Source organism: Tenebrio molitor, chromosome 7, assembly GCF_963966145.1.
Source record: "Tenebrio molitor chromosome 7, icTenMoli1.1, whole genome shotgun sequence".
NCBI classification, from domain to species: domain Eukaryota; kingdom Metazoa; phylum Arthropoda; class Insecta; order Coleoptera; family Tenebrionidae; genus Tenebrio; species Tenebrio molitor.
This window is the reverse complement of record NC_091052.1, coordinates 12047675-12068616: the sequence shown is the minus strand read 5'-3', so window position 1 is coordinate 12068616 and position 20942 is coordinate 12047675. Positions and strand designations below refer to the sequence as shown.

At 42.8% G+C, this 20942-nt stretch overlaps 6 protein-coding genes across 6 annotated transcripts; 5 read left to right on the top strand and 1 right to left on the bottom strand.

The window, feature by feature from the left end:
* Positions 1-1147: 1147 nt before the first annotated feature.
* On the top strand, positions 1148-4255 carry ChT (choline transporter). The gene is made up of 4 exons (XM_069053524.1): positions 1148-1643; positions 1690-2382; positions 2433-2754; positions 2805-4255. Exons 1-4 carry the CDS (start codon positions 1478-1480, stop codon positions 3394-3396), a joined length of 1773 nt encoding a protein of 590 aa, XP_068909625.1. The 5' UTR covers positions 1148-1477; the 3' UTR covers positions 3397-4255.
* A 27-nt stretch (positions 4256-4282) lies between these two features.
* On the bottom strand, positions 4283-6551 carry LOC138134928 (uncharacterized). The gene is made up of 3 exons (XM_069053525.1): positions 6305-6551; positions 5970-6036; positions 4283-5709 (listed from the first exon to the last, which is right to left on the bottom strand). Exons 1-3 carry the CDS (start codon positions 6323-6325, stop codon positions 4385-4387), a joined length of 1413 nt encoding a protein of 470 aa, XP_068909626.1. The 5' UTR covers positions 6326-6551; the 3' UTR covers positions 4283-4384.
* Positions 6552-9229: 2678 nt separating this feature from the next.
* On the top strand, positions 9230-10915 carry LOC138135092 (alpha-amylase-like). The gene is made up of 4 exons (XM_069053739.1): positions 9230-9442; positions 9492-9637; positions 9689-9893; positions 9943-10915. Exons 1-4 carry the CDS (start codon positions 9269-9271, stop codon positions 10669-10671), a joined length of 1254 nt encoding a protein of 417 aa, XP_068909840.1. The 5' UTR covers positions 9230-9268; the 3' UTR covers positions 10672-10915.
* Positions 10916-12574: 1659 nt separating this feature from the next.
* On the top strand, positions 12575-14316 carry LOC138134675 (alpha-amylase). Its single transcript, XM_069053071.1, has 5 exons — positions 12575-12783; positions 12835-12980; positions 13031-13235; positions 13289-13493; positions 13551-14316. Exons 1-5 carry the CDS (start codon positions 12607-12609, stop codon positions 14285-14287), a joined length of 1470 nt encoding a protein of 489 aa, XP_068909172.1. The 5' UTR covers positions 12575-12606; the 3' UTR covers positions 14288-14316.
* Positions 14317-14884: 568 nt separating this feature from the next.
* Positions 14885-16580, top strand: LOC138134674 (alpha-amylase-like). Its single transcript, XM_069053070.1, has 4 exons — positions 14885-15107; positions 15157-15302; positions 15354-15558; positions 15608-16580. The coding sequence occupies exons 1-4, from the start codon at positions 14934-14936 to the stop codon at positions 16334-16336; spliced, it is 1254 nt and encodes a 417-aa protein (XP_068909171.1). The 5' UTR covers positions 14885-14933; the 3' UTR covers positions 16337-16580.
* A 1659-nt stretch (positions 16581-18239) lies between these two features.
* LOC138134787 (alpha-amylase) lies at positions 18240-19981 on the top strand. Its single transcript, XM_069053277.1, has 5 exons — positions 18240-18448; positions 18500-18645; positions 18696-18900; positions 18954-19158; positions 19216-19981. The coding sequence occupies exons 1-5, from the start codon at positions 18272-18274 to the stop codon at positions 19950-19952; spliced, it is 1470 nt and encodes a 489-aa protein (XP_068909378.1). The 5' UTR covers positions 18240-18271; the 3' UTR covers positions 19953-19981.
* The last annotated feature ends 961 nt before the right edge of the window (positions 19982-20942 follow it).

Here is a 20942-nt window from a genome sequence, read left to right as displayed (position 1 = left end):
CACTCCTCGCTGCACTCGTCGTGCTCTAAAAAACACGTGCGACAAAATGGTGTCTTATAAAACTCGTATAATAAATTACTATTATGATATGAGTCTTATGAGTAGTGTTTAGGGCACGACGAGCTTGCGAGAAGTGCCATGAAGGAGTAAGTGCTACAAAATGCCTTATAAACGAGATATCATACACTATTTTTTCTATTTTGCGTCTTTTTATATCCTTTTCAGATGAAAACTCTCAGTTTTAAAATTTCGGGAATTTTACATTGGTTTGTTTAGTATGATTTGGCGTTTAGCATTTGATGTTTGACATTGAAAGTTACCAACCTTGAAAATGTAAATTGTACTGGTCTATTACAGCACTCAAATCAGCTATTAACGCACTCTTTTGAGTGCTGTAATAGTTTTGTTATAAACGCAAAATAGAAAAACATTTTTCTGTTACAGAAAAATGTTTTTCTATTTTGATTGTGACCTATTCAGATCTATTTAAGTTGCTTCTTAAAGTTGACCAGATTAAAATAACGCAAAGACTGTTTTTGCGTCTGTCTGAACTCTGAACAGTCAAATGCGTACGGTATAGAATACTGCACATCTACCCTTTCTTTCTGTGTTTGTTTTCATTTAGTAAAACTCATATGTATTAGAATAAAACCTGTCTTGCTGGTTGCAATGTGATAATTTTATTATTGTTGTGGATAATTCTAGAAAGTTGTGACTGTTGTAAAAATATTCTTTTTGACGTATTTGTTCGTAAATTGGTCGTTGAATTTTTAACGAAGGGGCGGACAAGTTCGGTGAATGTTGAGGTAATTGCACCGCTCGATAGACAATTCGGGAATGTGACCCCGTAGGCCTGGTTACATTTAGTAAACATCCTCGTTCAATATAAACATTTGTAATAATTGATGAAGAAGCGAAATAATCAATAGGGCGAATTCCTCGACGTATCGACTGGTCCTTGGTGCGAGCGCGGTCTGAAAGAGCGACGTGGGTGTCGGGGTGGGTGCTCCGTGCACCATCTCCAATGGGGCAGGCTGCGCCGCCTCCGTGGCTCGATCTCTTCGCGGAAGGCCGCGGGGTTGAGGACGGGGCCCGTCCAATGAGGGCCGAGTCCCCGTTGACGTCACCGAGGATCAATACCTGGCGTGGACCAGGACAGTCCTAGCCGTGAGCGCGTCAAAATTGTATGTCTTTTAGGTGTCCGTGGTGCGTGTGGCTTTGATGAAGTTAGCAAGCGCCCATGTGCGGCCTAGCGTTTAGAACCCGAAACAGTCCCTCGCAAAAAACTTCGCTTCGTTGGGGCGACTGTTGTCTCGCACACCTATGCCACAGACTCGCTCCTAATCCGGTGACGGACACGTTTTGCTAACTCCTTTTCTAACCAAGTGCTTCGACGCTAGTTCCGGCCGGCACTGGTGACCCGCAGACCATCGATCTGCACTATTTTTAGCCGGTGCTTGCAGCGGGACGTGCCATCATGATTAACGTGGCGGGAGTCATCTCCATCATCATCTTCTACGTCCTGATCCTGGGTGTGGGGATATGGGCGGGTCGGAAGAAGGAGGCCGGGAACGACTCCGAAGAGGAGGTCATGCTCGCGGGCCGCAACATCGGGTTGTTCGTCGGCATCTTCACCATGACAGGTACTCCCCCCGACTCTTCGTTCTCGAGTTATCTCCCGTTTTGTAGCTACGTGGGTCGGTGGAGGCTACATCAACGGCACGGCCGAGATCATTTACACCACGGGGCTGGTCTGGTGCCAGGCGCCCTTCGGGTACGCCCTCAGTCTGGTCTTCGGAGGGATCTTCTTCGCCAATAAGATGCGGCAGCAGGGTTACATCACCATGCTGGATCCTCTGCAGGACTCTTTCGGCGAGAGGATGGGAGGCCTCCTCTTCCTCCCGGCCCTCTGCGGAGAGGTGTTCTGGGCGGCTGGGATTCTCGCAGCTCTCGGGGCCACTTTGAGCGTCATCATCGACATGGATCACAGAACTAGCGTCATTTTCAGCGCCTGCATTGCCGTTTTCTACACTCTTTTCGGGGGGTTGTACTCGGTGGCCTACACCGACGTCATTCAGTTGTTTTGTATATTCATCGGACTCTGGATGTGCATTCCGTTCGCTTGGACCAACGAACACGTCGCCTCCTTGTCGGACATGGACGTCGACTGGATCGGCGAGATCAAAAGAGAAGAATATTTTTACTACGTAGACTACGGACTGTTATTGATCTTTGGGGGGATCCCGTGGCAGGTCTATTTCCAGAGGGTGCTGTCGAGCAAGTCTGCCGGACGGGCGCAACTCCTGTCGTACGTCGCAGCTTTCGGTTGCATCCTGATGGCCATACCGCCGGTACTGATCGGAGCGATCGCCAAAGGAACCGGTACTGTCTTCCTCTTGGTACTGGTCTCGTGTTAACTAGAGCGGTTTCAGCGTGGAACGAGACGGGCTACAAGGGACCCTACCCGCTCACCACGGACGAAAGCAGCATGATCTTGCCGATGGTACTGCAGTACTTGACCCCCGATTTCGTGTCTTTCTTCGGACTAGGCGCGGTTTCGGCAGCCGTGATGTCTTCGGCGGACTCGAGCGTACTTTCGGCGAGCTCCATGTTCGCCAGAAACGTCTACAAACTAATTTTCCGGCAGAAGGCCTCCGAGATGGAGATAATCTGGGTGATGCGCGTCTCCATCCTCATCGTAGGAGTACTGGCAACAATCATGGCTTTAACAATTCCTTCCATTTATGGTTTATGGTACACTCCCCCACCCCACCCCCATTTGCAGACTAACGCTGTCCTTGCAGGTCGATGTGTTCCGACTTGGTTTACGTCATCTTGTTCCCCCAGCTGCTGATGGTGGTCCACTTCAAGAACTATTGCAACACTTACGGCAGCCTCGCGGCTTATCTCATTGCGTTTTTCGTTCGGTTGTTGGGCGGCGAGCCCCAGATGGGTCTCGACGCCTTCGTCCACTTCCCCGGATGGGACGAAGAGAATCAGCGCCAGTTGTTCCCGTTCAGGACGTTAGCCATGGTGATCTCGCTGATCACTCTGATTGCGGTTTCTTGGTGGACGAAATGGGTGTTCGAGACTGGCAGGCTCGCACCTGGGTACGATTTCTTCCGGTGCGTCGTCAACATCCCCGAGGACGTGCAGAGGGTCGGGGATCCGGTCGAAGAAGGCGAGCAGATGTCCATGATGACCTCCGGGGCCATGGGGAAGCTCTACGGGGCGGCCACGATGGTCGGCAAGGACGAGAGGAACGGCAGGATCAATCCGGCTTTGGAGGCGGACGACGACGTCTTGCCTGCGGACATCGAAAAATTGAGGGGGTCGGTCAGCAGCGGCGGCGGGATCAGGTCGGGCACCCATCCGGACATCCAGACCACGCTTTGATTAGGCTAACCATTTGTCTTCTGTTTGTAAAGGTGTTAGAAGATATTTAGGTGCTATGTAGATGTAAAGAGCCACTATATTGCCGCTGGCCGGTTCTGTTGTTTTTCTTTCGAAGAGTTTATTCTGTTTGGGGGATTTTAGTCTTCAACGAAATCTATTTCTCAAGTGATGACATCGAATTCGTTCGCATTTTTGGGAGACGGAAACGTATACATATCGGGGAATTGAGTCCTATCACGTAACAATACATATCACTGTTGCTCCTTAAGTAATACTCTTTAGAGATGTATTTATATAAATGTACATAACTAGGGTTAACAGTATTTATTGAAAGAGTTTTATTGTTTGTTGAGATTTGTTCTTACATAAATGTAAATTCTGATTGTCGATTTTCTGAAAATTCTAATCTTGTCGGTGTGTTAAATGTGATGGAACAATAATTAGCAAATCGTTTATGTATCATTTGAAGTGTTTTATTTAACAGAGACAAAAGACTTGCCATTAACAACATCAGAGCATTTCATCCTTACCGTATTATCGATCCCATTGTAATCAATCGATTGTAATTTAGTTCCCGACGAGTTATCTAAGTTGTAACTTCTAATACAGGTCAGTAGTCAAATACATATTTAATTCGTGGTAAATGTTATATATCTCACATAACAATGTACATTGAAACCGTAGCAAACTGTTATGACCACTGTTGTTGCTGTAATATATAGAGGTATAATAGAAAACTATATTTGGTAAATTGTGTATACTCGATAAGTAAATAGACTGTTAAAAAGACATAATTACAGCCTTCGTCGTAAGTCAGAATGTTCAGTGTATATATCAGAGTAGTCCGGTAGCCATTATAGGAGTTGTTGTACAATAAAACCCGAAGTAATAAAAAAGCATTTTATTTATACAAAATCTGGTTAGTTCTAATACTGCACATTTACATTTCTTAATAAATTAATTACTCTATGTACAAACTGCCGATTCGTTAGTAGGTGTAACCTCCGTTGCTTGCGTAGGACTGTCCTCCGGTAGATGGAGCCCCGTAGCTCTGAGAGGGAGCGGCCGGAGCGCCGTAGTTCTGAGAAGGACCTGCCGGAGCGCCGTAGCTCTGAGACGGAGCGGCTGGAGCTCCGTAACTCTGAGAAGGTTGGGTTCTGGATCCTCCGAACCCGCCGTGTCCCCCGCTGGAACCTCCGAAACCGCTAGAGCCCCCAAATCCGCCGCTGGACCCCCCGAAACCGCCACCGTGTCCGCCAGTGCGCCCGGACGGGGCTCCATAGCTCTGAGACGGAGCGGCTGGAGCGCCGTAGGACTGAGAAGGCTGGCTCTTGCCACCGAAAGAGGGAGCACCGTAGCTCTGCGAAGGTTGCTTAGCTGGAGCGCCGTAACTCTGAGAAGGGGCGGATCCACCGAAACCACCGCTGGAACCTCCGAAACTGCCGCCGTGTCCGCCGCGAGAGGGAGCGCCGTAACTTTGAGAAGGCGCAGATCCGCCGAAGCCGCCGCTAGAACCCCCGAAGCCACCGCCGTGTCCGCCGCGGGAAGGAGCGCCGTAACTTTGAGATGGAGCAGATCCGCCAAAACCGCCGCCGTGTCCGCCGCGAGAGGGAGCGCCGTAACTCTGAGAAGGAGCCGATCCGCCGAAGCCGCCGCTAGAACCTCCGAAGCCGCCTCCGCGACTGGGGGCGCCGTAGCTTTGAGAAGGAGCGCGACCTTGAGACGGAGCACTGTATTGGCCGGAAGATCCTGAGCTCTTGAAGCTAGAGGAGGCTACAGGGGTGCCGTAGCTGGTGGAGGGTGGGAGGTAGTTGCTCTGGGGTTGGGAGCGAGAGGGAGCGCCATAGCTGCCGGATGGGGTAGAGGGAGCTCCGTAGCTCTGAGAAGGAGCAGATCCAGAGGAGCCTCTGTTGTACGATCCAGATCCGCCGCTGCTGTGTCCGGAAGAGGATCCGCCGAAGCCGCCGCTGTATCCAGATGACCCACCACCGAAAGATCCCGAAGAGGATCCGCCGAACGATCCAGACGATTTACCGGAAGATGGGGCTCCGTAACTCTGCGAAGGGGCACCGTAGCTCTGAGATGGGGCACCACCGCCACCGCGACCGAAAGAGGAACCGCCAAAGGAACCTCCAGAACCTCCGAAACCGCCAGAGGGAGCGCCGTAACTCTGAGATGGTTGAGACGGGGCGCCGTAGTTTTGCGAGGGTTGAGATGGGGCGCCGTAGCTACCGGAGGGTTGCTGCGACCCACCGCCTGGAGGCAAGTAACTTCCGCTAGGACGGCCGGAAGGATATCCTCCTGACAAAGGTGCTAACAACAAAATCTACATTGTAATTGTGTGGGAAAAAGAAATGTAAATAAAAGATGCAAAAAAATGTTGTTGAAAGCTAGAGGAACTGGAGCGGAATGAATAAAATGTAAAGATAAAGAACACAAAAGTTTGAACAATTTTTCCGTCTTAAAAGATAAGAAAAAATTCTCTCGTGTGCTCGCAATACAAATTTTCATTTAAATTAATTTATGCAAATCGGAATAGGATGGAAACGAATTAAATTAAGTAAATTACTTACCGTCACGCTTAGCGAGTTGTCCCCCAAGAGATCCGTTGAGCAAGCAACATAGTGCAAGTGTACAGCTCTGCAAATTAGATAATAATAATTATTGCAAAACTTGGGAGAAATTAATTTGTTAATTTTTCATTGTTCAGATGTCGAAACAAGTGTAAACTGGGCGAGTAATTATAAATCAGGCGAAAAACAAATAAATTATAAAACAATTCGAATTGATTTTGATTTGGTCCGAGGGGCACTGCTCTTGTTGAGAAAAAAACCAAAAAGATTTTCGTTTTGGAAATGTTACAGTCCAGATTTGAAAATTGCCAGTTTCGCGTCTCACTGTCACTTACCACTAGTTTTAATGAACTCATGTCGAACGCACTTGCACACACAAAGTTAGAACCGTCGGAAGGATGTCTTCGATGAAGTTGATGGTTAATGAAGATGTCCGCAGGTATTTATAGATCCCCACGACTACTGCGGGTGAAAGTGTATTCACATCTTCTTTGATATGTGTGGGAGATGTTCCAAAAGAAGGCCTTGCACTGTCTTGTCTAAAGCTGGAGGGATGATTATTATGACCTTGATATAAAAATACACACAGCTCTTGTGCAAACGTTTACGTTACTTGCGTTATGTATTCTTACCCACGATGCAATTCGCAATAATTCCTCGGAATTAAACGCGACACAGACCCCGCAAAACGAAGAAAAAGAAGCACGGGCTGGGGCCGGGCCAATTAAATTTAAACTGTGCCGTAAAATTAGCGCAATTGACCTTAACACTTGAACTAATCTGTAATTCGGTGTAAAAATTAGAGCAATCGTCGTTTAGAATTTTTAGGCCACCGTCGCAGTTGCATTATGTACTTCTTGTGCAACCGGCGTCGTACCTACAGCTTGCAATCGCATACGCGGCAATTAAAGTACTACATTTATTAGATAAGAAGAGTTTTACGACATTATTTCAATTGGAATTACGCCGACAGAATGCAAATGAAGCCTGGAAAATTGTACAGTCATGACTGCAGTTCGCTCAAACACGATCTATTAATTTTCAAACGATTTCAAATTTTTAAGCCACGACGTTAATTATTCTTAACTCGGACGAAAATTTACATAAACGCAACGATCATTATCACTGGATCGTGGCGGTTTGTTGGGGCAAATCTTGTTAAAGAATTGAAGAAAAATGCGGTGCTGTAAATTTTAATTAAAACATTTCTCTTTGGGGTGGTCCGAAATTAAGAAATTAATTTTCCAATTGGGTATTGCTCGCTATGCGAAACTGTTAATTCGAGTCGAGTCTCCATGGAATACAGAATGCATGATTACAATTCTACCGTTGCCCAATTCCAGCAACTAGGGAGCGCAAATTTTGACAATTTGAAAAAATCGACACGGGCCTGCCAATTAAAAGCGTTTTAACAATTGATTGTAAATGCGAAATGTTAATATAAACCATCATTGAAAGGTAAAGATTTTTATGACCTTAACCTCAAAAATAAGTTCAGAAAAATTTTGACGTAGTTGATTGGATGATGACCAATGGTTTTAATGCCGATTTGTAATGTTTGTCTTCGGTTTAAAGGAATTAACACGTTCGAGCGGATGTACTCGATCGTTGAATCTCATCACGTGTAATTGCCATTTGGCGAAACCGTGAGTTATAATTTGGTTAATTTAATTTTGAAGACACGCAATGCATGTGTTTGAACAACCTTTGAGGGAAATTATCTGACTAATTAACAACGAAACAATTAGAATTCATTAGGACTGGAAAGATTTTGTGGTGTGAGTCGAGCTTTGTCGGTGCGGACTGGAGTGTAAAGAAGTGTACTCCACAAACAAACAATCCAGGGTCAGCCCATCCATCAATAGTCCGGTTTAATCTCGCATCATTATTAATCGTGATGGCAATCATTGTAAATAATATATTATGAAATGAGAATGTGACAGGACGGTAAAACCAATTTTAGCCTGGCATGCGTACCAACAGTAAAAAAATCTAATCATTGTTGCTATCGACAGTGTTGTAAAAAGTGCCCGTTTATTAGGCACGTTTTCTTCGGGTTCAAACTGACAGAGCGATTGCCCTTTTAGGAAACAAGATTTAAACCGTTGGTGAATCACGAAATGCGACTATCGATTGCGTGACGAAATCTATTCTCGTCTATTTTCGCTAATCTGTGACCAGTCCAGCGGAATCTGTAGCAATTCGGGTTTACCGAAACGGTGACAAATTGCACACAGATTCACACAAAAATGGAACTAAAAATAAATGGCTATTTGGTGTGGAAACAAAGAGGAGGAAGAAACGATAACGGTGCCAAATGAAAAATTGTTGTTCTAGTCCCAATATCAGTTTTCATTTTTTAAATTGTTTATCATTTTTAGAGAGTCGATTGAAAAACAACAAATTGTTCAAAATACAATTGCAGATATCGATATCGATCGGAGAACTTGTCTGATCTATTTTTGTTCTTATCGAGTGGCTATGACTGGCAAGATGTAGCACAACTTCTGGTACAATCATTGCAAGAATTAGATTAGCAGAAAAAATCGTAAACAAGAATAAATTAATTCAGCACTTCGTGTCAAATAACGAAAGCGAGCCGACTTCAGATGGTACTTTCTTATTTTTTTTTTCAAATGGACCGCAGCACCGCATCGAATTTTTTTTTTTTTTCAATTTAGGACCAACTCTTCTCTCTCGCGCTCAATTTTGCAATATTTTTCCGTCTGACTTGTCATTCCCAGTTCAGGTACTCAAGTACTATTAGCTTGCGTAATAAATTTTTAAGTACTCATCAGAGTTTTTTAATAATTATGTTGAACAGACCTTGGATGAAGATGGTATTGGTAAAATAGAACTCCAGAATGCGAAAGTAAATTTGTCTTTGTGGACATGATCCTTTTAAAAATCACGCACGAATGAATTAAGTGGAAGTATTCATGTCCAGAAGAAATCAAGGTAATTTCAGCGAGCAATAATTAATGATTTTAACAAGGTAAGTGCCTATTAAAATGTTTATAGCAATTACTTTGGGAAGATAGTCAACATGTATCTAGGGATTGCTCGCTTGGATCAACACACTCCAAAATTATCGCTTGATAAGAGAAATTTTGAAAATCACCACTTCGTTATTACAAACAAAGATTTTCCCTTGTCATTTTGTCGCAATAGCTTTAAAAATAACTATTAAGTACTCCTATACTGTAGAAATTTGTTACTAGGCACTTATACACTTCCCTGTACTAATAAATGAGAGTATAAATATCAGAACCGAGTGAAAATTTATATCTCGTGCGACAATGTCAACCGTTGTAGTACTCCTTTTGTGGTTCTTCGTGGGGGTGTACACCCAAAAGGACCCTAACTTTGCAGGTGGTAGGAACACCATCGTACATTTGTTCGAATGGAAATGGGACGACATAGCCGCCGAGTGCGAGAGGTTTCTAGCACCCAAAGGGTACGCCGGAGTTCAGGTACTACCCTTCGCATCCAGTTTAAACCTTGTTAACTTGAACTTCTTAGGTCTCTCCAGCTAATGAAAACTTGATAATCAGTCCGAGACCATGGTGGGAACGGTACCAACCCGTAAGCTACCTCATCATTACCAGATCCGGTGATGAGGCAGCTTTTGTCGACATGACAAGACGCTGCAATGCTGTTGGTGTACGGTAATTGTAACACTGCTACCATCAAGACATTGTCCAATATGAATCTTGTAGCATCTATGTGGACGCTGTGATCAACCACATGACCGGATTCAGTGGTACCGGAACCGCGGGAAACTCCGCCGACCACGACGGTAAAAACTATCCAGGTGTTCCTTTCGGTTCGGGAGATTTCCACGACACTTGTCCGATCAGCAACTGGCAAGATGTTGACAACATGAGAAACTGCGAACTCAACGAACTCAGTGATTTGAATCAGGTACCACCTCGTTGTTTATTTTATTGTCGACTAAATGGAAATCTTGAAGGGGTCAGACTATGTGAGGGGCAAGATCGTCGACTTTATGAACCACTTGATCGACTTGGGGGTGGCCGGGTTCAGAATGGACGCAGCCAAGCTGATGTATCCGTCAGATCTGGGTGTGATCTACTCCGGCTTGAAGAATTTGAACACCGATTACGGCTTCCCGGACGGTGCCAGACCCTTTATTTACCAAGAAGTCATAGATCTAGGCGAAGACCCTATAAGCAAATACGACTACACGGATATCGGTGCTGTTTTGGAATTCCAGTACGGCGTCTATCTAGACAACGCTTTCCAAGGTGGGAACCAACTGGCAAATTTAGTCAACTGGGGTCCAGACTGGAACCTCATGCCGAGCTCCGACGCTGTTGTTTTCATCGACAACCACGACAACCAACGTAGCGGGGGGGCTCAGATTTTGACGTACAAGAACCCCAAGCCGTACAAAATGGCGATCGCTTTCATGTTGGCTCATCCTTATGGCACCACAAGGATCATGTCCAGTTTCTACTTTGACAACAACGACCAAGGACCTCCTCAAGACGCCGACGGCAACTTGATCGGCCCAGGAATCAATGACGACAATACTTGTACCAATGGATACGTTTGTGAGCACCGTTGGAGCGAGATTTACAACATGGTGGGATTCAAAAATGCGGTCGAAGGGACGGATATAGCGAATTGGTGGTCGAATGATGCCCAACAGATCGCTTTTGGTAGAGGAAATAAATGATTTGTCGCGTTTACTATTGATGGTGACTTGAACCAACACCTCAACACTGGTCTTCCTGCTGGTACTTATTGCGACGTTATTTCCGGAAGTCTGTCCAATGGAGCTTGCACCGGGAAAGTCGTAACAGTTGGGGATGACGGATATGCGGACATTTATGTGGGAATTGAGGAATACGATGGAGCTCTAGCTATTCATGTTAATGCAAAATTGTAAATAAAAAATAAATAAAGACGATTGCGAAGTACCATGTTTCATTTTGTTCGAGTGAAAATAGGAAACTGTCAAGTGAGATTTTATATAGGGTGTTTGAAAATTGCTAGCACAAAAAAAAACTGTGGCATCTGGAAGCCCTAAGAAATCCAAGAAACCAATTTTTAATTTTTTAAAACAAAAGGGATAAAGTAACCCTATTCCTGCATATTCTACGCCTCAGGCGGGGCAATATTTTTTAAACCTTGGTAACCAAGCGTGATGATCGTAGTGATAATGAAGGACTAGACAACAATATGAAAAATTTATATTTTTTTGCAAGATCTTGGCAACCACAGATTGACAGTTTAAGAACATCAAATTTTTTATTTCGTTATTGCTTAACAACGTGAAGTGTCTTTTTAAAATACCTTAACTCAGTGGTGCACTAACAATTTTAACCCAATTTTTAGTAACCAATTACCAGGTTTTTTTTGTACTAGCAATTTTCAAACAGCCTGTATAAGTATTTGAGTTTTTTATAACATTACAAAAATTTGAAAGATACTGATTAATCACCAAATTGTGGCCTCGTTTTGAAATCTTATCTAACTGCATCGATTGATGCAATTGTTGCTATAAGTGGGAGATTTTTTCTCATTTGTACTATCAGCACAAGTTCATAAATAAGAATAAATTAATTCAACATTTCCAAGTCAAATTAACGAAAGTGAACCGACTCCAAATAACTAGTACTTTCTTTATTTTTTTTAAATAAGATCATATCAGTGTTTCGTCATACTTTTTTCTTTAGTTTTTCTTCGGGAATAAATCTCTCTCAGTATTGTACATCTTTCGCATCTTTTATTGGTACGCCTCACTTGTTATTTCCAGTTCAAGTACTCGTGAATTATTACCTCAAGTAGGTACTTAAGGGAGTCTTTTGAGAAGTATTTCAACAGATTTTGGATGAAGATGGTAAAATAGTACTCTACAATGGAGTAAATTTAAAAAGAACACACGAATGTATAAATGGAAGTACCTATTTACATCCAGCACAAATCTAGAAAATTTTGGCAGTAATACAATTAATGATTTCAACAAGTTAAGTTGTTATGTTTCTTCTTTTGGGTTCTTTTTCTTTTCCGATTCAATGGAGTAGATATTGTCTTTTACTATTATTCACTTTATTTGACACTAATACATTTGACTTGACTATTGCTATCTACTTCTTGTCTGCTTGTCTTCTTGTCTTCTTGTCTTCTTGTCTTCTTGTCTGATTTTAAAATGGATGAGGTGCGTATTTATACAGAAAAAGTGATTGTTACAATGTGGTGAACGGCGAAACATAATGGTGTTTTAAAATGCAATTAATTATGATCCTGACCTTACGCTAATTAACTTAAATTACAATTTTTCCATAACAAAGTATCTATTAAAATGTTTGTAGCAGTTGCTATTGTAAAGATACGATATCTAGATTATTTCTTGGACCCCTCTATGCCGAAATCACGTGCTGATAAGAAATGTTGACAGTCACAGCCACTTCAGCTCTCAATTAAAATTTTCCAATCGTAATTTGGTTGTATATTTTCTTCACACAATAGTAAAATCAAAGAATTATTGTACTCGTATCGTGGCGATTTGTCATCAAGCACTTAAACATAAGTGCTTGTTTACTCCAATTTCTGTTAATAAATAAGCGCAAATCCGAACCGAGCTCAAATCAGTATTTCACTGTTGACCATGCAGTCGAGCGTTGCGGTACTTCTTTTGTGCCTCTCTGTGGGGGTTTTTGCCCAGAAAGACGCCAATTTTGCAAGTGGTAGAAATAGCATCGTGCACTTGTTCGAATGGAAATGGAATGACATCGCCGACGAATGCGAGAGATTCTTGCAGCCCCAAGGATTCGGAGGAGTTCAGGTACTATCGTTCGCGTCCATTTGAAAAAAGTGTTTAATTTGAACTTTTAAGATCTCTCCACCTAACGAGTACTTGGTGGCGGATGGCAGACCCTGGTGGGAACGGTACCAACCCGTGAGCTACATCATCAACACCAGGTCTGGAGACGAATCGGCCTTCACTGACATGACCAGACGCTGCAACGATGCTGGTGTTCGGTAGGTATAACACTTCTGCCAGAAAACTTTGCCCAATGAGGATCTTGTAGTATTTATGTGGATGCTGTGATCAACCACATGACTGGAATGAACGGGGTCGGTACCTCTGGAAGCTCAGCTGATCACGACGGCATGAATTATCCAGCTGTACCGTATGGTTCCGGAGATTTCCACAGCCCTTGTGAAGTCAACAACTACCAAGACGCTGACAACGTGAGGAACTGCGAACTTGTAGGTCTTCGAGATTTGAATCAGGTACCTACCACTTCATTTTGTATTTGGTTGTGAGCTAACCGGAAATTTTGAAGGGGTCAGATTATGTGAGGGGCGTGCTCATCGACTACATGAACCATATGATCGATTTGGGGGTGGCTGGATTCAGAGTGGATGCCGCCAAACACATGTCGCCTGGAGATCTGAGTGTGATCTTCTCCGGCTTGAAAAATTTGAACACCGATTACGGCTTCGCAGACGGCGCTAGACCCTTCATCTACCAAGAAGTTATAGATCTGGGCAAGAATCTACTTGCTTCCTTTTGCGTACATTTCTAACTCTTGCGATTGGTTCCAGGTGGTGAGGCTATCAGCAAGAACGAGTACACAGGCTTTGGTTGCGTCTTGGAATTCCAGTTCGGAGTCAGTCTAGGCAACGCCTTCCAGGGTGGAAACCAGTTGAAGAATTTGGCGAACTGGGGTCCAGAATGGGGTCTACTCGAAGGCCTAGACGCTGTTGTGTTCGTCGACAATCACGACAATCAACGTACCGGCGGGAGTCAAATTTTGACGTACAAGAACCCCAAGCCGTACAAAATGGCGATCGCTTTCATGTTGGCCCATCCTTATGGCACCACAAGGATCATGTCCAGTTTTGACTTCACCGACAACGATCAAGGACCTCCTCAAGATGGCAGCGGCAACTTGATTTCTCCTGGAATCAATGACGACAACACCTGTAGCAATGGATACGTCTGCGAGCACCGTTGGAGGCAGGTTTACGGAATGGTGGGATTCAGAAATGCGGTTGAAGGGACACAAGTAGAGAATTGGTGGTCCAATGATGACAACCAGATCGCCTTCAGTCGAGGAAGTCAAGGATTTGTAGCGTTTACCAACGGTGGAGACTTGAACCAAAACCTCAACACTGGACTTCCTGCTGGTACTTATTGCGACGTTATCTCCGGAGAGTTGTCCGGTGGGTCTTGCACCGGCAAATCTGTAACAGTTGGAGATAACGGATCTGCTGATATTTCTTTGGGAAGTGCCGAAGATGATGGAGTCCTAGCTATCCATGTTAACGCAAAATTGTAAATAATGTAATAAAGACGATTCGAACAGTACCCATTTTTATTTTATTTTACCAAAAATAGAAAACCTTCAAATTACTTGTGTCAAATTTCCTGATCGTATCTCAGATTTTTAAAAATTTAATGAGGATTATTTTACAAGGTAGCGATAAAGAGATGATTATCAGTAAATGTTAAATCCGGAATTATTGACAATATATCAAATAAATTGTTAAGCGACCTTTCTTTCTAATGTTCAAGCTACGAATCATAAATTTTGTCATCATATGTTTATTGTGACGGCAAATTACTCTTAGTCCAGTCTAAAATCTTCTTTGCCTAGATTTTTATTCCAACAAGAAGAAAATAACTATAACGGGGTAAATGTGTTACGCAACACCTTTCATAATGCAAACACCAAATCTTTCGAGCGGCACGTTCAAACAATAGTGAGAACACTCCTTGCAGCTACTTTGCCGCTCACTACTCGTACCACTTCGTTATTACAAACAAAGATTTTCCCTTGTCATTTTGTCGCAATAGCTTTAAAAATAACTATTAAGTACTCCTATACTGTAGAAATTTGTTACTAGGCACTTATACACTTCCCTGTACTAATAAATGAGAGTATAAATATCAGAACCGAGTGAAAATTTATATCTCGTGCGACAATGTCAACCGTTGTAGTACTCCTTTTGTGGTTCTTCGTGGGGGTGTACACCCAAAAGGACCCTAACTTTGCAGGTGGTAGGAACACCATCGTACATTTGTTCGAATGGAAATGGGACGACATAGCCGCCGAGTGCGAGAGGTTTCTAGCACCCAAAGGGTACGCCGGAGTTCAGGTACTACCCTTCGCATCCAGTTTAAACCTTGTTAACTTGAACTTCTTAGGTCTCTCCAGCTAATGAAAACTTGATAATCAGTCCGAGACCATGGTGGGAACGGTACCAACCCGTAAGCTACCTCATCATTACCAGATCCGGTGATGAGGCAGCTTTTGTCGACATGACAAGACGCTGCAATGCTGTTGGTGTACGGTAATTGTAACACTGCTACCATCAAGACATTGTCCAATATGAATCTTGTAGCATCTATGTGGACGCTGTGATCAACCACATGACCGGATTCAGTGGTACCGGAACCGCGGGAAACTCCGCCGACCACGACGGTAAAAACTATCCAGGTGTTCCTTTCGGTTCGGGAGATTTCCACGACACTTGTCCGATCAGCAACTGGCAAGATGTTGACAACATGAGAAACTGCGAACTCAACGAACTCAGTGATTTGAATCAGGTACCACCTCGTTGTTTATTTTATTGTCGACTAAATGGAAATCTTGAAGGGGTCAGACTATGTGAGGGGCAAGATCGTCGACTTTATGAACCACTTGATCGACTTGGGGGTGGCCGGGTTCAGAATGGACGCAGCCAAGCTGATGTATCCGTCAGATCTGGGTGTGATCTACTCCGGCTTGAAGAATTTGAACACCGATTACGGCTTCCCGGACGGTGCCAGACCCTTTATTTACCAAGAAGTCATAGATCTAGGCGAAGACCCTATAAGCAAATACGACTACACGGATATCGGTGCTGTTTTGGAATTCCAGTACGGCGTCTATCTAGACAACGCTTTCCAAGGTGGGAACCAACTGGCAAATTTAGTCAACTGGGGTCCAGACTGGAACCTCATGCCGAGCTCCGACGCTGTTGTTTTCATCGACAACCACGACAACCAACGTAGCGGGGGGGCTCAGATTTTGACGTACAAGAACCCCAAGCCGTACAAAATGGCGATCGCTTTCATGTTGGCTCATCCTTATGGCACCACAAGGATCATGTCCAGTTTCTACTTTGACAACAACGACCAAGGACCTCCTCAAGACGCCGACGGCAACTTGATCGGCCCAGGAATCAATGACGACAATACTTGTACCAATGGATACGTTTGTGAGCACCGTTGGAGCGAGATTTACAACATGGTGGGATTCAAAAATGCGGTCGAAGGGACGGATATAGCGAATTGGTGGTCGAATGATGCCCAACAGATCGCTTTTGGTAGAGGAAATAAATGATTTGTCGCGTTTACTATTGATGGTGACTTGAACCAACACCTCAACACTGGTCTTCCTGCTGGTACTTATTGCGACGTTATTTCCGGAAGTCTGTCCAATGGAGCTTGCACCGGGAAAGTCGTAACAGTTGGGGATGACGGATATGCGGACATTTATGTGGGAATTGAGGAATACGATGGAGCTCTAGCTATTCATGTTAATGCAAAATTGTAAATAAAAAATAAATAAAGACGATTGCGAAGTACCATGTTTCATTTTGTTCGAGTGAAAATAGGAAACTGTCAAGTGAGATTTTATATAGGGTGTTTGAAAATTGCTAGCACAAAAAAAAACTGTGGCATCTGGAAGCCCTAAGAAATCCAAGAAACCAATTTTTAATTTTTTAAAACAAAAGGGATAAAGTAACCCTATTCCTGCATATTCTACGCCTCAGGCGGGGCAATATTTTTTAAACCTTGGTAACCAAGCGTGATGATCGTAGTGATAATGAAGGACTAGACAACAATATGAAAAATTTATATTTTTTTGCAAGATCTTGGCAACCACAGATTGACAGTTTAAGAACATCAAATTTTTTATTTCGTTATTGCTTAACAACGTGAAGTGTCTTTTTAAAATACCTTAACTCAGTGGTGCACTAACAATTTTAACCCAATTTTTAGTAACCAATTACCAGGTTTTTTTTGTACTAGCAATTTTCAAACAGCCTGTATAAGTATTTGAGTTTTTTATAACATTACAAAAATTTGAAAGATACTGATTAATCACCAAATTGTGGCCTCGTTTTGAAATCTTATCTAACTGCATCGATTGATGCAATTGTTGCTATAAGTGGGAGATTTTTTCTCATTTGTACTATCAGCACAAGTTCATAAATAAGAATAAATTAATTCAACATTTCCAAGTCAAATTAACGAAAGTGAACCGACTCCAAATAACTAGTACTTTCTTTATTTTTTTTAAATAAGATCATATCAGTGTTTCGTCATACTTTTTTCTTTAGTTTTTCTTCGGGAATAAATCTCTCTCAGTATTGTACATCTTTCGCATCTTTTATTGGTACGCCTCACTTGTTATTTCCAGTTCAAGTACTCGTGAATTATTACCTCAAGTAGGTACTTAAGGGAGTCTTTTGAGAAGTATTTCAACAGATTTTGGATGAAGATGGTAAAATAGTACTCTACAATGGAGTAAATTTAAAAAGAACACACGAATGTATAAATGGAAGTACCTATTTACATCCAGCACAAATCTAGAAAATTTTGGCAGTAATACAATTAATGATTTCAACAAGTTAAGTTGTTATGTTTCTTCTTTTGGGTTCTTTTTCTTTTCCGATTCAATGGAGTAGATATTGTCTTTTACTATTATTCACTTTATTTGACACTAATACATTTGACTTGACTATTGCTATCTACTTCTTGTCTGCTTGTCTTCTTGTCTTCTTGTCTTCTTGTCTTCTTGTCTGATTTTAAAATGGATGAGGTGCGTATTTATACAGAAAAAGTGATTGTTACAATGTGGTGAACGGCGAAACATAATGGTGTTTTAAAATGCAATTAATTATGATCCTGACCTTACGCTAATTAACTTAAATTACAATTTTTCCATAACAAAGTATCTATTAAAATGTTTGTAGCAGTTGCTATTGTAAAGATACGATATCTAGATTATTTCTTGGACCCCTCTATGCCGAAATCACGTGCTGATAAGAAATGTTGACAGTCACAGCCACTTCAGCTCTCAATTAAAATTTTCCAATCGTAATTTGGTTGTATATTTTCTTCACACAATAGTAAAATCAAAGAATTATTGTACTCGTATCGTGGCGATTTGTCATCAAGCACTTAAACATAAGTGCTTGTTTACTCCAATTTCTGTTAATAAATAAGCGCAAATCCGAACCGAGCTCAAATCAGTATTTCACTGTTGACCATGCAGTCGAGCGTTGCGGTACTTCTTTTGTGCCTCTCTGTGGGGGTTTTTGCCCAGAAAGACGCCAATTTTGCAAGTGGTAGAAATAGCATCGTGCACTTGTTCGAATGGAAATGGAATGACATCGCCGACGAATGCGAGAGATTCTTGCAGCCCCAAGGATTCGGAGGAGTTCAGGTACTATCGTTCGCGTCCATTTGAAAAAAGTGTTTAATTTGAACTTTTAAGATCTCTCCACCTAACGAGTACTTGGTGGCGGATGGCAGACCCTGGTGGGAACGGTACCAACCCGTGAGCTACATCATCAACACCAGGTCTGGAGACGAATCGGCCTTCACTGACATGACCAGACGCTGCAACGATGCTGGTGTTCGGTAGGTATAACACTTCTGCCAGAAAACTTTGCCCAATGAGGATCTTGTAGTATTTATGTGGATGCTGTGATCAACCACATGACTGGAATGAACGGGGTCGGTACCTCTGGAAGCTCAGCTGATCACGACGGCATGAATTATCCAGCTGTACCGTATGGTTCCGGAGATTTCCACAGCCCTTGTGAAGTCAACAACTACCAAGACGCTGACAACGTGAGGAACTGCGAACTTGTAGGTCTTCGAGATTTGAATCAGGTACCTACCACTTCATTTTGTATTTGGTTGTGAGCTAACCGGAAATTTTGAAGGGGTCAGATTATGTGAGGGGCGTGCTCATCGACTACATGAACCATATGATCGATTTGGGGGTGGCTGGATTCAGAGTGGATGCCGCCAAACACATGTCGCCTGGAGATCTGAGTGTGATCTTCTCCGGCTTGAAAAATTTGAACACCGATTACGGCTTCGCAGACGGCGCTAGACCCTTCATCTACCAAGAAGTTATAGATCTGGGCAAGAATCTACTTGCTTCCTTTTGCGTACATTTCTAACTCTTGCGATTGGTTCCAGGTGGTGAGGCTATCAGCAAGAACGAGTACACAGGCTTTGGTTGCGTCTTGGAATTCCAGTTCGGAGTCAGTCTAGGCAACGCCTTCCAGGGTGGAAACCAGTTGAAGAATTTGGCGAACTGGGGTCCAGAATGGGGTCTACTCGAAGGCCTAGACGCTGTTGTGTTCGTCGACAATCACGACAATCAACGTACCGGCGGGAGTCAAATTTTGACGTACAAGAACCCCAAGCCGTACAAAATGGCGATCGCTTTCATGTTGGCCCATCCTTATGGCACCACAAGGATCATGTCCAGTTTTGACTTCACCGACAACGATCAAGGACCTCCTCAAGATGGCAGCGGCAACTTGATTTCTCCTGGAATCAATGACGACAACACCTGTAGCAATGGATACGTCTGCGAGCACCGTTGGAGGCAGGTTTACGGAATGGTGGGATTCAGAAATGCGGTTGAAGGGACACAAGTAGAGAATTGGTGGTCCAATGATGACAACCAGATCGCCTTCAGTCGAGGAAGTCAAGGATTTGTAGCGTTTACCAACGGTGGAGACTTGAACCAAAACCTCAACACTGGACTTCCTGCTGGTACTTATTGCGACGTTATCTCCGGAGAGTTGTCCGGTGGGTCTTGCACCGGCAAATCTGTAACAGTTGGAGATAACGGATCTGCTGATATTTCTTTGGGAAGTGCCGAAGATGATGGAGTCCTAGCTATCCATGTTAACGCAAAATTGTAAATAATGTAATAAAGACGATTCGAACAGTACCCATTTTTATTTTATTTTACCAAAAATAGAAAACCTTCAAATTACTTGTGTCAAATTTCCTGATCGTATCTCAGATTTTTAAAAATTTAATGAGGATTATTTTACAAGGTAGCGATAAAGAGATGATTATCAGTAAATGTTAAATCCGGAATTATTGACAATATATCAAATAAATTGTTAAGCGACCTTTCTTTCTAATGTTCAAGCTACGAATCATAAATTTTGTCATCATATGTTTATTGTGACGGCAAATTACTCTTAGTCCAGTCTAAAATCTTCTTTGCCTAGATTTTTATTCCAACAAGAAGAAAATAACTATAACGGGGTAAATGTGTTACGCAACACCTTTCATAATGCAAACACCAAATCTTTCGAGCGGCACGTTCAAACAATAGTGAGAACACTCCTTGCAGCTACTTTGCCGCTCACTACTCGTACATCGTTATTTTAAATGTTGTTCTTCCTATAGCAGTGCAGTGTATTGTTTCTGCATCTTAATGCAGCATTTTCTTCAAAATTATTCATACAATTTAACGCTTCCACGACGATCACGTGATGGTCCCAAAAATACATCGTGTCACGGCTGTGAGAGAGTAAAACAGCTGTGCTCTAATCAGATTTTATTTATTTATATTGTCTTCAAACGAAAATGTGTCCAATTCTCTCTTTACAAATGCAGAGGGTACATATGTAACAGAGAGAAATGCAAAATTGTTGGTGTTTTATTGACGCTCTTTTCAAGCGAAAATTTCTTTCATCGTTGAGTCGATACAAACAGAATACATTTCGCGTAATTTACGTCGATGAATTTCCCTGTTGACAGCCCGTGAATCCCCTCAATTGTGAAAATTATTGTTATTAGCAATTTCAAATAAATTTGTTCATGGTTGGATGTGATATGTGATGGCTCCACCGAGCGGAACGGGAAATTAATGTCAACAATTTTTTGTAATCGACATG